This window comes from Malania oleifera, chromosome 11 (genome assembly GCF_029873635.1).
Source record: "Malania oleifera isolate guangnan ecotype guangnan chromosome 11, ASM2987363v1, whole genome shotgun sequence".
Classification (NCBI taxonomy): Eukaryota; Viridiplantae; Streptophyta; class Magnoliopsida; order Santalales; family Ximeniaceae; genus Malania; species Malania oleifera.
The window spans coordinates 49,451,433-49,468,125 of NC_080427.1; the positions used below are offsets into that span (position 1 = coordinate 49,451,433).

A 16,693-nucleotide genomic window follows, 5' to 3' on the forward strand; every position below is an offset into this window, starting at 1 on the left:
AATACAGAAATATTATATTTTTTAAAAAATTTTAAAAGCAAATGAAATGAAATAGTAAATATACAGCAAACAAATTCGCAGATACAACCCCGAGCATACTTGATGTCCAAGTGATTATCAAATACATTCCGAATCTGGGAGAAGAGGGGTACTCAATGCCCCACAATCCGCATCACCATTGGTCTGTCCTCGACCCACTTCCAAGACGACCTGTTACCCAAACATAAACACCCGCACGCATCCACACTACCGTGCTGTTGCTCCACCTGTACTCTCCTGCACTCCCCGCGTCAAGTGATTGCACGACAAAACCATTACCTTCGACAGCCATTATAAGCGAATACCTGGAGACGTCACAGAGTGAGCGTCGCACAGGATTGCAGCCCCGGCTCAAGAGCCTCGACACAGCCCCGAAAAACGCCAAAATATTACAGCGTAAAGTTGCATGGACGCCCAACATCGATCTCTCTCTCTCCTCTTTGTCTTTCTCTCCTCACAGGCGACGCCATTGGAAGAAGCAGAGGTTTGGATTCAAGCGATCTCCGTCGAACTTCTGTGAGCCCTAATTCAATGCGCTCGTTGTTCTGGTGATGACAGCGAAGGCGTAACGTTCTGGTCGGTATTATGTTAATAGTTATGAATGTTATAATGTTTTGAAAATTCGAAACCGTTCGGATTCGCCATTTCGGTCTGTGCCAGCGGAGAAAGGGAGAGGGGGATATTTCTGGTCGCTGGAGAAATGCCAAGTGTAGCTGTGAAGTTGTACAGCGTTTTCTTCAAATTTCTCCTAAAGCACCGTCTGCAGACCCGGATTCAAACCCCGTCGGACGATGCCAGCCCATTCGGGGTCACTTCCCGGCCCGAAGAGTCCGTAGCCGCAGCGAATCCGTCCTTCACTGACGGCGTCGCCACCAAGGACATCCACATCGACCCCTTCACGTCCCTGTCTATTCGGATCTTCCTCCCCGAGGCCGTCCTGGTCTCGCCTGATCCTGATTCCAGAAAAGCTAGGGCTAGGGCTAGCGCGAAACGGCCCGATCTCGATTCCGGATCCGATCGGAGCCACGAAAGTAATCAGATTCTGCGTCGTAACAGCTATGGCGCGGCGGGGACCGCCAATGCCGCGACGCCGAGGGAGCAGTCGCGGAGGAACAGCTACGGGTGTATTAACGATGCCGAGAGTTTGAATTTGAAACAGGATGGAGGAGGAGGATACAAGGGGTACTCGCCGGCGGTAGAGAATTGCCGGAAACTGCCGGTGATGCTGCAGTTTCACGGCGGGGGTTTTGTTAGCGGGAGCAACGATTCTGTTGCGAACGATTTCTTTTGTAGGCGTATCGCGAAGTTGTGCGATGTTATTGTTATTGCGGTTGGGTACAGATTAGCGCCAGAGAATCGGTACCCTGCGGCGTTTGAGGATGGGATGAATGTTTTGGGTTGGTTGGGGAAACAGGCAAATTTGGCGGAATGCAGTAAGTCGCTAGGGAGTTCTCGAGGAAGCGGGGCTGATCTTAGGAAATCGGATGTTCATAGGCACATTGCCGATACGTTTGGGGCGTCGGTGGTGGAGCCATGGCTGTCTGCTCACGGAGATCCCTCCAGGTTTCATTTCAGTCACTCCTCTGTTTTTTAAGTCTAATGGTGGAAAATCTCTCATATGCTATTTTTTTAATCTGTTGAGGAAAATACACCTACGGAATTTAGAATACTCTTTCAATCATTCAGCTTTATCATTCCTTTAGTTGACTGTAGATTATAGAACTATAATCAAGCGCTTTAGTAGCAGATCCTTTTCTTGCATGTTCATGACCTTTTGATAAGCTCTAAGATGAAGGTATATTTGATGCCTAATTTATTGTTTTTGCTTGAATGGCCTGAATAAGAAATCATGTGTTGCAGTGGTGCAGTCGTGTAAACTTATTTGGGGAAAGGAGATGGGACTCACAAGAATCAGCTGGCAGAGATTCTGTTGTTCTTGACAACTTGATTCACATGACTCTAGGCTGTCCTGAGCGCTGAGCTGTTGGATGGGTAGTAGAAAATGAATCAGTTAAGCTAAAACTAAAAGTTTACGCTGGTGTTTTGAAGTACCTGCATCTAATCAATGTTACCTAGAATGTGGAATGTGGAACAGGATCGCAGTATGGCACATGCTTTAAAATGTGGAACATTAGGGGTATACTTAAATAGATATATTGGTAAAAAGAAAAAGCGTGATGACACACACTTATGTATTTTGGAGAGGATGTTTGGGTGTTTCTAAATCTTGAAGAGATTTTGTATTGTGAAATGGATTAACAATGAGAGAAATAGAATTAAAATGTGATGAGTCCCCACTTTTAACTAATAAACAAAAGTTATGGTTTGTGAAAAATGTTGAATTAAAACTTTGGATTGTTAGATTTGGAATGAAATTATCATGTTTTGGAACGTTCGTACCAATATGTGGTTTGCTAGGGTGTTAGCCTTTCTGGTAACTATGCATCTAAGACATTATACATTATGTAAAGGTAATATGTGAGCATGGTTTAGCATCGTGCTAAATAAGGGGGATAAACAGCAACAGTTTATACCATGAGGTGTTGCTTTGACATTTGTTGAGCACTAAGAGATTTTAAAGTGAGAACTTTTGAGCTTGTAGAAACGATGTGTTCTAGTGCAAAATATTTGTAAATTTGGAAACATGAGAAATCGTGCTTTGAAAATAGGCATTTCATTTGCTGCAGATTTTTTTCCTTGTGGTACAGAGGCGAGAACGTAGCAGTGGCCTAATGTTATGATAGTGATAGTCTCTTTTATTGGTTAAGTAATAGAGTCATCGAGGAAACCTTGTTAATCTCCATACTATATTTTAAACATTGGGGTAGGAGCATCAACATTTTTTTTTTGTATTTTTATTTATAACTCTTTAAACAACTTAAGAAGATGAGAAAACCTAGCATGGAAGGATAACATGCCCCACCGTATTAGGATGAGTTTAAATGAAACAGTGAGAGGAGCAAAAGAACCTAGGATTATTGGCCTTAACAGTTAATGGCTGCTAAATGTGGGATAATGTGTAAATGTATCTGAATGTGTTATCAAAGGGTCATCCAGCAAACCTTGCTTAATGTCCATAATCTATTTGAAACATTAAGCTAGGAGCATCAACCATTCCTTTGTATGTTCATTTATAACTCTTTAAACAACTTAAAAAGATAAGGAAACCCAGCATGGAAGGATAACATGCCCCACCTTATTAGGAAGAGTTTAAATGAAGCAGTGAGAGGAGCAAAAGAACCTAGGCTTATTGTCCTTAGCAGTTAGTGGCTGCATGATGACTGCAATTACATGGGATAATGTGTAAATGTATGTGAATGTGTGAAGGGTACAGCTTTTTTAGTTGTGTTCCAACCTGTATGTTTTTAATGAATGCTTTCATAACATTAATTTTTAGGATGATGATTGGTTGAGTTTATATGTTTTACCTTAATTGGGAGCCTTAAATTCTGTTTGGAATAAAAGAAAATAAGCTTATTTTGGGTTATGTTCTGGTATATTTCCAATGAAAAATAGAATAAAATAATTTTTTTAGATAGAAAAAATGAGAGTAAAATAGGCTGGAAGATTTTTTAAATAAAAAACAAAAAAACTGAATGTTTGGAAGGAACTTGGAAACACATTATTGTCATTAATTATTTCTAAAGCAGAAAATAAACTTTTTAAAGCGTGTTGTATCTGTGGCTTTTAAAAATGGAGATGAAAATAAATTGTTTCCAGTTTTCTAAATTCTGTTGTGTATTTGTATTTGAGAGCGTTGAGGATAATCTTTTAGAGGTTGGACGGGGTATATTTTAGTCTGAGGATGGCTGGTAAGTTATCTTGCGGAGAACAGTATGCAGGTAAGAAGACTTCAAGGAATGCATTTTGTTCATACAGTCATCAACTGGGCTTTTTTTTTTTTTTTTTTTTTAAGGCACGAGCTTTGTGTTTGGTTTTTATCTTTTTTTTATAAGTACCTTTTCTGAAATATATTTAGCAACAACAATGTATTCCCAATATAGAAAAACATAAGAATGAAGTAGGCATTATTATAGACAAAAACTTAAAAGATAGCGTTGTGGATGTAACTAGAGTAAGGGATAGAATTATAAAAATCAAGATGGTATTAGGACAAGAGATAATAAATATCATTAGTGCTTATGCTCCTCAAGTTGGTTTAGTAGAAAATCTTAAGAGACAATTTTGGGAAGATATGGATAGTATCATACAAGGCATACCAGGGACTGAGAAAATAGTTATAGGAGGAGATTTGAATGAACACGTTGGAAGAGATAATAAAAATTATGAGAGGATACATAGAGGATATGGATATGGAGACAAAAATGAGTCTGGAGAGATGATCTTAGACTTTGCTATGTCATATGATTTTAGTATAATGAATACTTGCTTTAAGAAGAGAGAAGAACACTTGATAACCTTTAAAAGTGGACAAAATAGAAGTCAAATAGATTTTTTTTTTTTAACTAGGAGAGTAGATTGTTTATCATGCAAGGATTGTAAAGTTATTCCAAGTGAAAGCCTAACCACACAACATAGAGTCTTAGTGTTAGATATATGTATTAAAAAATGGAAGAAAAAAGATAAAATAAACCAGTGTAGGAGAACTAGATGGTGGAACCTAAAATGAGAAAATATAATCAAATTTAAAGATAAAATGATCAAAGATGGAGATTGGACCATAGAGGATGGGATAGATACCAATACTCTTTGGAATAGATTAGTTAACTCTATTAAAAAGATAGCAAAAGAGAATTTAGGTGAATCAAGGGGAAGATTTTCGAATAGCAAAGAGAGTTGGTGGTGGGATAAAGATGTACAAAAAATCATAAAGACAAAAAGAATTTGGTATAAAACATGACAAAAATGTAGAAACAGAGATAACTTTGAAAAATATAATGAAATAAGAAAAGATGCAAAAATGGCCATTAGTGAAGCTAAATATAGATCTTTTAATAGTTTGTATGATAGATTAGGCACAAAAGAAGGGGAAAGAGATATATTTAAACTTGCTAAAACTAGAGAAAGGAAGAGTAAGGACTTAGGAAATGTAAAATGTATAAAAAGTGAGGATGATATTGTCTTGGTTAAGGACGAAGATATTAAAGAAAGATGGCGAAATTATTTTAGTAAGTTGTTTAACGAAAACCAAATAGAAGGCTTAAACTTAGAATTGTCAAATGAGGAAAAAACTAAAAATATAAGATTTATTCACAAAATTAGAGTTAACGAAGTTAAGTTTGCACTAAAAAAGATGAAAAATGGGAAAACTATGGGACCAGATAACATCCCAATTGAAGTTTGGAAATGCTTAGGTGATAACGGAATTATATGGTTAACTAATTTATTTAATACAATTGTAAAAACTAAGAAAATGCTAGATGAATGGAGGAAAAGCACTTTAATACTTATATACAAAAATAAAGGAGATATCCAAAATTGTAATAACTATCGTGGAATTAAACTTATGAGTCATACGATGAAACTATGAGAAAGGGTAGTTGAACAAAGATTAAGATAGAAATGAAGATCTCAGAAAATCAATTTGGTTTTATGCCTGAGAGATCTACCAGAGAAGCTATTTATCTTTTTAAGAAGATTAATGGAAAGGTTTAGGGAAAAGAAGAAGGATTTGCATATGATATTTATTGACCTTGAGAAAGCATATAATAGGATACCTAGGGAAGTTCTATGATGGGTTTTAGCAAAAAAAGGGTATATGTTGTAGGTATACCGATATCATCAAGGATATGTATGATGGAGTAATGACTAGTGTAAGGACTATAAATGGAGAAACTAGAGAATTTCCAATTACCATAGGTGTACATCAAGGATCTACTTTGAGTCCTTATCTTTTTGCTTTAGTGATGAACCAATTGACTATGAGTATTCAAAAGGAGGTTGTTTGCAGATGATATTGTTTTAATTGACGAAACTAGAAACGGAGTAGAGGCTGAGTTAGAATTATGGAGAGAAGTTTTGAAATCTAGAGGCTTTAGGATAAGTAGAAATAAAACAGAATATATGAAATGTAATTTTAGTAATGATAGGAGGAATATTAGAGACAAAGTTAAACTTGATGATGAAGAAATAAATAGCACTTGTAGATTTCGATACCTTGGATCTATTATGCAAGTTGAAAGAGAAATTGAAGATGATATAATGCATAGAGTCAAAGCAGGTTGGGTAAAATGAAGAAATGTTTCAAGTGTGCTATGTGATCATAGAATACCCTTAAAATTGAAAGGGAAGTTTTATAGGACAGGTATAAGACCAGTTATGTTATATGGATCGGAATGTTGGGCGACGAAAAAACATAATATCCAAAAAGTAAAAATTGCCGAGATGGGAATGGTTAGATGGATGAGTGGTATAACATTGAAAGATAAATTAAGCAATGAACATATTCGTGGTAAGTTAGGTGTAGCTCCTATAGGAGATAAGATAAGGGAGGAATGACTCAGATGGTATGGACACTTGTAACGTAGGTCACATAGTGCACTCGTGAAGAAGAGTGACTTAGTTATTGTGGGGGGCAGCAGAAGGGGTAGGGTAAGACTTAAAATAACTTGGGAGGATATAGTGAGTAAGGATTTAATATCCTGAAATGGTCCATGATCGCCTAAATTGGCAGAAAAGGATTCATATAGCCGACCCCACTTAGTGGGACTAAGGCTTGGTTTTGTTGTTGTTGTTGTATAATGTATTCCCAATATCTCTCAACTCTTTTTTTTTTTTTCAAGTATAAATTTGGACATTATAGGAAGAGGAAGGGGTAGACCTAGAATGACTTGGACTGAGAAGGAAGAGAAATATTTGACTAGGCTCCAACTCATAGTTGGGAGGGCACACAACTCCCTTGGAGCTGTACCTCAGTTTCCAGGTTCTTTTGCGTTCCAGATTGCCATAGTATGCAGTCTGGATTGTTTATATTAGCAAGCTAATCTTGTCGGGTAGAGATTCATTGCTAATGTAGGAAATCTTAACCCTATTCATTCAAAAAAATGGAAAGAGTAAAAAGAAAATTTGAAGTCCATGTGATATGGAAGAGGAAGTAGGAGGAGAAGAAGAAACAGCCTATTATTGTTATAGATCTCTTCCTCTCAGTAGAAGAAGAAGAGGGACCAACAATCCAATTGATCTCTGCAGCTTCATGAATCTGACGTATATGTTAATGGTAAGATCATCAGCCCACAACTAGTTTTATGTTGGTCATGTTAGAGGTTCATTTCGTGTATTTGCTTTTTATTTGCAAAATATATATGCATGTGCACCCTGCAACCCAAGCTCTCCCTAGGGGAGTTGAACCCTAGCTACCACTGTGAGGGACCAGGGTTGAGCCATTGGCCCAAAGGAATAGTATAGTCCCTTCATTTGTTTTGCGAGTTTATCTTTTTTATTGGTTAAAAGAGACTGATCATAGAAACTTTATGATCTGTATTATGTTCTTGGAACTGATGGTTGCATTTCAAATGTATAAGCATTCTAGTAGATTTGGATTTAATATTTTTTTTCGATAAACAAAGAATTTTATTAAGGAAGAAAGGAGGCAGTAATGAAAAAGAAAAAAGTGAAAACCTAGGGAGAACAAGATATCCTTTCATTATAAAAGGAAAGCAGCTGAACGGCAGAAAGTAAATACAAGTCAATGGGGTAATGCCAACCAATCCCGATGCATGTCTTCCAAAGAAACATGCTGAAAGAATCCATTTGCTGAGCACCGAAGGGACGGTTGGAAAGACCACCTTGCCAACATATTCTTTCCAACCAAATGCACCAAATAATAGCTGAACAGTTCACTGCCGCAAAATTTTCCTCCCTTTCCTCTTATCAAAACCCCCATACGTAATAGCACAAAAAATGGTCCAAAGAAGCTGAGCACACCCAATTTTTCTAAATATCTCAAACAAATCATTCCAAGGTCTCAAAGCGAAAGACAATTTAAAAACAAATGATAGCGATCTTCTCCTTTCCTCGAGTAGTGGACACAAATATGGGGAGACAGGGCCTTGTATGTCTTCACGTTTGAAGTAAATCATTAGTATTTTTGTCCTAACTTACTAAATTATGTTGTATACTGGTTCAGGGGGAATGGAAGTTCTTAACATTAACTTAGACGTATAATGTCACATTTTCAAAATTTGATTAGGGGTGCTGTCCAAGTTTTAGAATAGTTCTTTTTAGGGTTAAAATATATTGGGTGAAAGGTTTTGAACATATTTGTGGCAAATTATGGTCATTGACAAAGTCTATCTGTGTTCCCACTTTATTGACTTCAATGCCCTACGATTAAAACATTTAACTTTCTGTCCTGCAGTCCCTGCTTCCATCTCATTTTCACATATTTTATGTCTTAAGAGTAGCAAAATGAAAAAATAAAAAATAAAAAAAAAATCCCTGCTGTCCAACTTGATGAAGAAAAATTTTATATTTGAAATTTCAAAGATGACAATTCTTTAGATGTAATCTTATGTCTTAACTGATACTTGTTTCAAGGTAAAATCATTGTTTTGTCTTGAGGGAATTGTGGATGTTGCAAATCAAGGGCCCTTGAAAAAAAATGAGAGCATAAAGAAAAAAAAAAGACATTTCTTCAGATTATCAAAGGAAGAAGTAATAAATAAAAGAATATATCGATTCTGTGCACTTCTTTTATGTCCTTGGAGAACTACTATCTTTCGACTGTTAAGACTTAGTTTCTTAAATGTTGAGGGTCTATGCTTAGTTTACTTTTTAATTTGAAGAATCACAGCTCCACTCATTTATGGCTTTGGATCTCTGATGTTTCTACCTTAGGAGTGCTTTTGAAAACTGAAATTTTTTTTCCTTGATTGGATTTTTTGATTGAAAGTGAATATAGAAGGGAAAAAAGAAATGAAGGAGGCACACATGATTTTCTACTACAAATCTTGAACAAAGAAACCAGAAAAGGAAAAAACAACTATAACAAAAGCACTTGGTTTACAAGTGCAATCAAAGTGAAGACATGATCTGTTAATTCATGTTTTTTAACGTGAAATATTAATAGTAATATTTTAAATAAGAGGAAACAATTAGTAAATTGTGTCCTCATCTTCATGTGAAGAATTATTGTATTTATATTGTTGGAAATCCACTGAACACGGGTGTAAGTGAGTCAATCCGGCTCGTTAGCTAGTGGAGTTCAACTCCCTTTGTAGCTCAACTCGGCTCAATTTTATTTGAGTTTAAGTTGAGTTTGGGCTACTCAAGTAGCACAAGTTGCGTTTTCAAGTTTGACAATACAACTCACAAGCCTAATTGAGCTTAATCAGGCTTGTTATTTTATTTTTTTTTATTATTCAAGTGGTATATTGTATATTTTATACATATATGTAATATTACATGTTTTAATGATTCAGTGGGTATGTTCATTTGTCCTTGGCGTATTCTGAAGGGTAGTCATCAGTGTTGGTGGTAAATTTGAAGTGAACCTTTAAAGTTCTGTGTGCATGAGGACAAGGGATGATCTGACCTTCTTTGGGGGAGGAGGAGGGAGCAAATTTATGTTGACAATTTGGTGGTTACAATGCCCAAAAAATGGAAGCTGGTAATGAAGTGAGATTATGAGTGATGATTCTCTCTTTTATCTCATTTTTCTGTTGTTGATTTACAAATTAGAGTGGGTGTAGAGATGGAAGGGGAGCTTAGGCGCAATGGTAAGGTTGTCACGGGTTCGAGGCATGAAAACAGCCTCTTACAAAAATGCAAGGTAAGACTGCGTACTATAGACCCATTTTGGTCTGCCCCTTTCCTAGACCCCGCATAAGCGGGAGTTTTGTGCACCGGGCTGCCCTTTTTAGTGGGTGTAGAGAGGGATGTAGAGAAGTTGAAGGTTAGAAGCATCTATGTAAAATACATATATGATGTTCTGAAAAATATGCATAAAATTATTGAAATGCCTAACTGTAGCACACTTAACATACAAGCTAGCACAATTTGCAGAAAAATAGTATTTTCACGCATAAGGATGCATCAGAAGCTGTGTAAAAGCATTATAGCTCTCTCTATTTAATCCAAACTAATTAACTTTCAGTCATAATGAAAGTAATTTGAAGTTTATAATGATGGGAGTTAGGTTCTGCTAGGACACGAGTGAGATTATTCGGTTTTCTAATATTTACAAATATTGGAATATTTCTTGATGCATTTTAAATTGAATTTCTGACATATATGGGTCAAGTGGCGTCGTGGTTATGCACCTGATAGGGATCCCATTTGGGCTTATTGAAACCTAATCTGTGCCAGCTTCTGTTGGATAGCAGGGTTTCAAATAAGCAGTATATTTCATTTTTTTTTCCTGGGTTCCTGAATAAATTCACTTCTCTGTTCAGCTGCTCCCCACCCCCCTTCCCCCCCCAAAAAAAAAACAGGAAAAATAAAAACACACAACAGAACAAAATTGATTAGCTTTTGTTAAAAATAATTAAACATGTGTCCCTAGGAGTCTAATTTTGTTTTTATTTTGTTGAATCAGATGCGTCCTCCTTGGGGTGAGCTGTGGCGCAAACATTGCTGATTATGTGGCTCGGAAAGCTGTGGAGGCAGGCAGGCGTCTGGACCCTGTGAAGGTAGTTGCACAGGTCCTGATGTATCCATTTTTCATTGGAAGTGTTCCAACCCATTCCGAGATAAGGCTTGCAAACTCCTACTTCTACGACAAGCCTATGTGCTTACTTGCATGGAAACTCTTCTTGCCCGAGGAAGACTTTAGTCTGGACCATCCTGCTGCCAACCCCCTCATTCCCGGAAGGTCTCCACCTCTAAAGCTCATGCCACCAACACTGACAGTGGTTGCTGAACATGACTGGATGAGGGACCGAGCAATTGCTTACTCAGAAGAGCTGCGGAAGGTGAATGTCGATGCACCTGTTCTCGAGTACAAGGACGCAGTTCACGAATTTGCAACCCTCGACATGCTTCTCAAAACCCCTCAGGCCCAGGCCTGCACCGAAGACATTGCCATTTGGGTCAAGAAGTATATCTCACTTCGAGGTCATGAATTTTCTTATTAAGTACGAAATAACAAAACCAGAAACAGGTGAAGTCGGAATGCCGGATTCTAGCTAACCAGCACATTTCTTCTGCTTGAAGATGCGAAAGAGATCGATCAAATAATTGGTGCATACTTGGGGAAAATTTCATGGTATTGGTACCATATTTTTTCCACCCCAAAAGATTTTTGAGAAGTCTACTCCTTGCCCTCCTGTCTTCATATTATTCTGTAAGATAGAGAAGATAAAAAAGAGTAGGAATTAGCCTTAGGTGTGAGATGCCTTCTTACGGTTTGAGTGAGTGAAAATGCTCCGCATTGGGACTTTCTTGTTAAAAAATTTTCCTGTGTATTATGATTGTACTATTTCTTATGAAATGGAATTTAATTCATGAATGGAATCTCTTATACCCTTTTCCTGTTCTTGTTTGCTTTGTTTTGTACTGCTGTAGTTATGATTTTTTTTTTTCTTTCTTTTAATCCTTAAAGAAGGAAGAGAGAGGGTTTTTGGCTTTTGAACGTTTAAGGGGTGTATTTGTAAACTTTGAAAATTTGACTATGATCTTAGAACTCAAAATTGACTTGATCATGTTTAATTTAATAAAAATTAATATTAACTATATGCACATATATATATATATATATATATATATATATACTTACACATTTAATACAATGATATGTAAATATAGTGAAGTTACAAAAGCCTGATTAGGCTCGTGCATGATATTGTATAATTGCTCAAATAGTTTGAACTTTACATCAACCAAAATAGATATGAACCAAGTCAAATTAAGTAGTTTGTGAGTGGGTTGGAATGAATAATTCTAAAAGGAAAATGAGCATATGCAATTTAGGCTTTTTGTTTGCCAATATTGCCGTTTTTTTACCTACTAAAACCTTTTTGGGTAAAGAAATGAGAAAATACAAAGATGGGAGAAAAACTCTAGTAAAAACAGAAAAATAAATACAAACTTTTTACTAAAAGACTTAAAAGCACACTCGGATCAAATATACTTATTACATAGTAGAAAAAGCAGCATATCGAAAATGTTGGTTCGTACTATATTTGCTATCTGATATTGTTAATTTTTTAAAAAAATATTCTTTAAATAATCTTGGAATAGTAACTTATGCATGTACAAATTTAGTTGTAATATTTTTATTTTCTATTAAAAAAAATTAAAATACAAGAAAAAAAAACTTATTTTTGTTATGAAAAATATGAAAGTCACCCTATCTTCTACCCCTTCCTTTTTCACTCCAATAAATACTTAGCTATCCTTATTGCCCTATAAAAGGGCACCCTCCCCTTCTCATTTGAACATACACATTGCATGTTTGAAGATACATTGCATGCTTGAAGGAAGTAGATATATAGTAAGGATAAGAGTAGAGGAGAAATAAAAAGAAGAGAGATATTGGGATAAAGTGAAGAGGAATATTTTGTACAATGCCGGTTCCAAATCATCTTGTAATTCCTCCGGAGATGGTGAAATTTTTGATCTCATCCGCCCGTGGAGTAGGCATAACCGAACCACGTAAATTTTTTGTCTCATCTCTATTTATTTTCCTGCATCTTTTATGACACATTATCAGCACGAGACCCTAACCAATTGAGTTATTTCTTTAATTCTTATTTAATTTATTTATTTCTTATAAGTTTTATTTCACAAGAATATAATATTCTCCAGAAGAGAATAAGTTTAAAGAGTACTAATCTCCAGAAGAGATGGTAAGATAGTTTTCTAAAGATGTTATATATTTAAATCTTCCGTATATATATATATATATATATATATATATATATATATATATTTAATCTTACGAAGAGACAGACCTCCTGAAGATGTAATATATTTAAATCACTCGTCTATATATTTTATCTCCCAAAAAAATAGACCTCCTGAAGAGGTTATGTATCCAGTCTCCATAAGAGATGGTAAATATTTACCTCCTAAAGAGGGTATATTTTTAACCTCGCGAAAAGATGTTAAATTCGACCTCCTGAAAAGGTGAAATGTTTATCCTCCAGATGAGGTAGTATATTTAACCTCCGGAAAATGTGGTAAGTTATTACCCAATTTAATATTATAAATTAATATCATATTTTTAAAGAATACAAATTGAGAAAAATAATATAATGTTCATCAAGAAACATATTTAAGTACTCGGGAGGATGGACTTAATATTATATTATTAACTTTGTTTTATTTCAGCTTTTACATGTTGTTTTCTGAATTGTCTTATTATTATTAATTTATTCAGATGTCAAACCTAAGCAAAGTTGAATTTGTTTCCATTGATATCAAAGATAACAATTATTTATCATAGATTCTTGATGTTAATATCCATCTAAATGCAATGAACTTAGGAAATACTATTTTAGATGGAAATACTGCATCCTGCAGGATCGCGCAAAAGTTATTATCTTCCTTTGTCATCATTTTGATGAAGAATTAAAGACTGAATATCTCACTGTTAAAGATCCACTTATCCTATGGAAAAATTTAAATGATAGATTTAACCACAAAAAAACTATGATTTTATCAAAAGCTCGATATGAATAGTTATACCTGGGGTTGCAAGACTTTAAAACAATCAGCGAATATAATTAAGCTCTGCATAATATTAGCTTGAAGTTACAATTATGTGGTGAAAATATTACTGATTAAGACATGCTAGAAAAAAAATTTACAACTTTCCATCCCACTAATATGCTCCTGCGGCAGCAATATAAGGAGAGGAAATTTACTAAATTTTTTGAACTTATTTCATGTCTTTTTGTTGCTGAGCAAAATAACGAGCTTTTGATGAAAAATCACCAAACTCGTCCAACTGATTCGACCCCATTCCCTGAAGTGAATATGAATACATCTCGTGGTCAAGGACGAGGCCGCAGGCATGGTCATGGTCGTGGTCGAAATAATCACTGACATCAACATGATATTGCAATCCTCTAAAAGAGGGATAACCTCCAGAAGAGGGACAACCCCTAGAAGCGGATTAATGATCAAAACGGCGACCCAGATAACATGAAACTGAATGCTATAGATGCGGAGGAAAGGGTCATTGGTCGCGTACTTGTCTTATTCCCAGGCACTTGGTGGATTTATATTAAGCCTCTATAAAAGAAAAGGAAAATAGTAAAGGAGTTGAAACAAATTTTGTTCATAATGTTGTTCCAATATATCTTAACGCTGGACCATCCAACTTTGTTTATCTTGATGTTGCTGATTTCCTTATAAATCAAGATGAAATTAATGATGTAATATTTTAAGATATATAGTAAGTAATATTGTATTTTGATTTTAATAAATAAATTATAGTATTTATTGTTGCTATGATCAATTAAAACAATGAGTTTTTAAAATATGTGTTGTAGTGTGAATTGTCTTAAGGTTTTGATTGATTCTAAGATGTCTTTGGAAGAATTTTGTTTAGCTAACAATGCTACAACACACACAATTCTTCAAGATAAGAAATATTTTCATTACTTAAAAATATTTTGAACAAATGTTAATATAATATCTCGTTCTACAAATTTGATTGAAGGTTCCGGAAGAGCTAATATAAAGTTACCCAATGATACTTTATTACAAATTGATAACTCTTTATATTCAAGCAGATCCAAAAGAAATATGTTAAGCTTTAAAGATTTAAGATTCAATGGATATCACATTAAAACTGCAAATAAAGGCAATGAAAAATTCCTTTAGAGTACTTCTAGGAAGAAACAAATTTTAGAAAAATTGTCAACTTTGTCTTGTGGATTGTATTATACAAAGATTAAAGCAGTTGAATCATATAATGTCTTGCACCAGAAGTACAATGATCCAAAGTTATTTACACTTTGGCATGATTGTCTTGGACATCCTAAAGATGCAATGATGCGAAAAATCATTGAGAATTCACATGGTCATCCACTAAAGAACCAGAAGATTCTTTTATCAAATGATTTCATGTGTATTGCTTGCTCTCAGGGGAAATTAATTGTCAAACCATCTGTTTCAAAAGTAAGTCTTGATTCTCCAAGTTTCTTACAGAGAATTCATGGTGATATATGCGGACCAATACATCCACCATTTGAACCATTTAGATATGTTATGGTCTTAATTGATGCATTTACTAGATGGTCACATGTTTCTCTATTTTCTACTCATAATATTGCATTTGCTTGACTTTTTTCTTAACTGATTAGATTATGAGCTTATTTTCCCTATTATCCAATTAAATCAATTCGTTTGGATAATGCTGATGAATTTACATCCAAAATTGTTGATAACTATTGCATATCACTTGGAATAGATGTTGAACATCCCGTTGCTCATGTCCATACACAAAATGGTTTACCTGGATCGTTTATTGAGAGACTTCAACTCATTGCTAGACCTATGATTATGAGAACCAAATTGCCTTTATCTGTTTAGGGACATTTTATTCTTCATATTGCATGTTTAGTTCGTATAAGATCAACTACTTACAATAATATTTCACACATGCAATTAGTTTTTGGGCAACAACTTGATATTTCTTATTTAAGAACTTTTGGTTGTGCAATATATGTTCCTAGTGCCCCTCCTCAAAGAACTTAAATGTGTCCTCAACGTAAGCTTGGCATTTATGTTGGTTTCGATTTCCCTTCTATTATTAGATATCTTGAATCTTCAATAGGTGATTTGTTTAAAACACGATTTCAAGTTTATCATTTTGATGAAGCAGTATTCCCTACATTAGGGGGAGCAAAATCGGTGCCTAAAGCACAAGATGAAATCACATGAAATTCCATGAGTTTATCTCATTTAGATGCTCGCACAAATCAAAGTGAAGTTAAAGTTCAGAAGATTATACATTTGCAAGGGGTTGCAAATCAATTACCAAATTCTTTTGCAGATACTAAGGTCATACTAAAATCTCATATACCTGCTGCAAATATTCAAGCACATATTGATGTCCTTGAAGGACAACAGCCGGCTAATGAACCTAAACCGCAAGTTAAGTGTGGAAGGCCCATTGGTGCAAAAAAAAAAAAAAAAAACTCCCAGAAGGAGAAAATTAAAATTTGTAAACACTCCAGAAGAGGTTACAGAGGTGGAGAATCCATTCGACATTCACAAACTCATTTCTCTTGAAATGAAATCCCATATTATGGAACCTCTTGAAGAGGAATCTCTTTAAAAAAAAAACTCCTAAAGAAACATCATTTGAAAAAGGACAGGTATCTAGAAATAATAATGAGATCTTAATTCATTACACAAGAGAAATGTAGGATAGTATTAAAGTTGTTATGAACAACACATTTGCATAAGCAGTAGCTATTGACATTACCAGAAGTAATGAGGATCCTGAATCTAAATTTGTTAATGAATGTCGATATAAAAGTGATTGACCGAAATGGAAAGAGACTATCACATCAGAATTAAACTCTCTATTAAAAAGAGAAGTTTTGGACCTATAGTCCAGACACTAGAAGATATCCAACCCGTTAGATACAAATGGATATTTGCGCACAAACGAGATGAAAATAATGAAATTACTTGATATAAAATAAGACTTGTGTCACAAGGTTTCACGCAGAAACCCAAAATTAATTATGAGGAAACATATTCTCCCATAATGGATGAAATCTGTAATGACCCGAAT

The 16,693-nt window shown here is 35.1% G+C and overlaps 1 protein-coding gene across 1 annotated transcript; it reads left to right on the forward strand.

Moving 5' to 3' along the window:
- Positions 1-343: 343 nt before the first annotated feature.
- On the forward strand, positions 344-11,446 carry LOC131167836 (probable carboxylesterase 11). The gene is made up of 2 exons (XM_058126835.1): positions 344-1,602; positions 10,535-11,446. The coding sequence occupies exons 1-2, from the start codon at positions 740-742 to the stop codon at positions 11,070-11,072; spliced, it is 1,401 nt and encodes a 466-aa protein (XP_057982818.1). The 5' UTR covers positions 344-739; the 3' UTR covers positions 11,073-11,446.
- Positions 11,447-16,693: the final 5,247 nt, after the last annotated feature.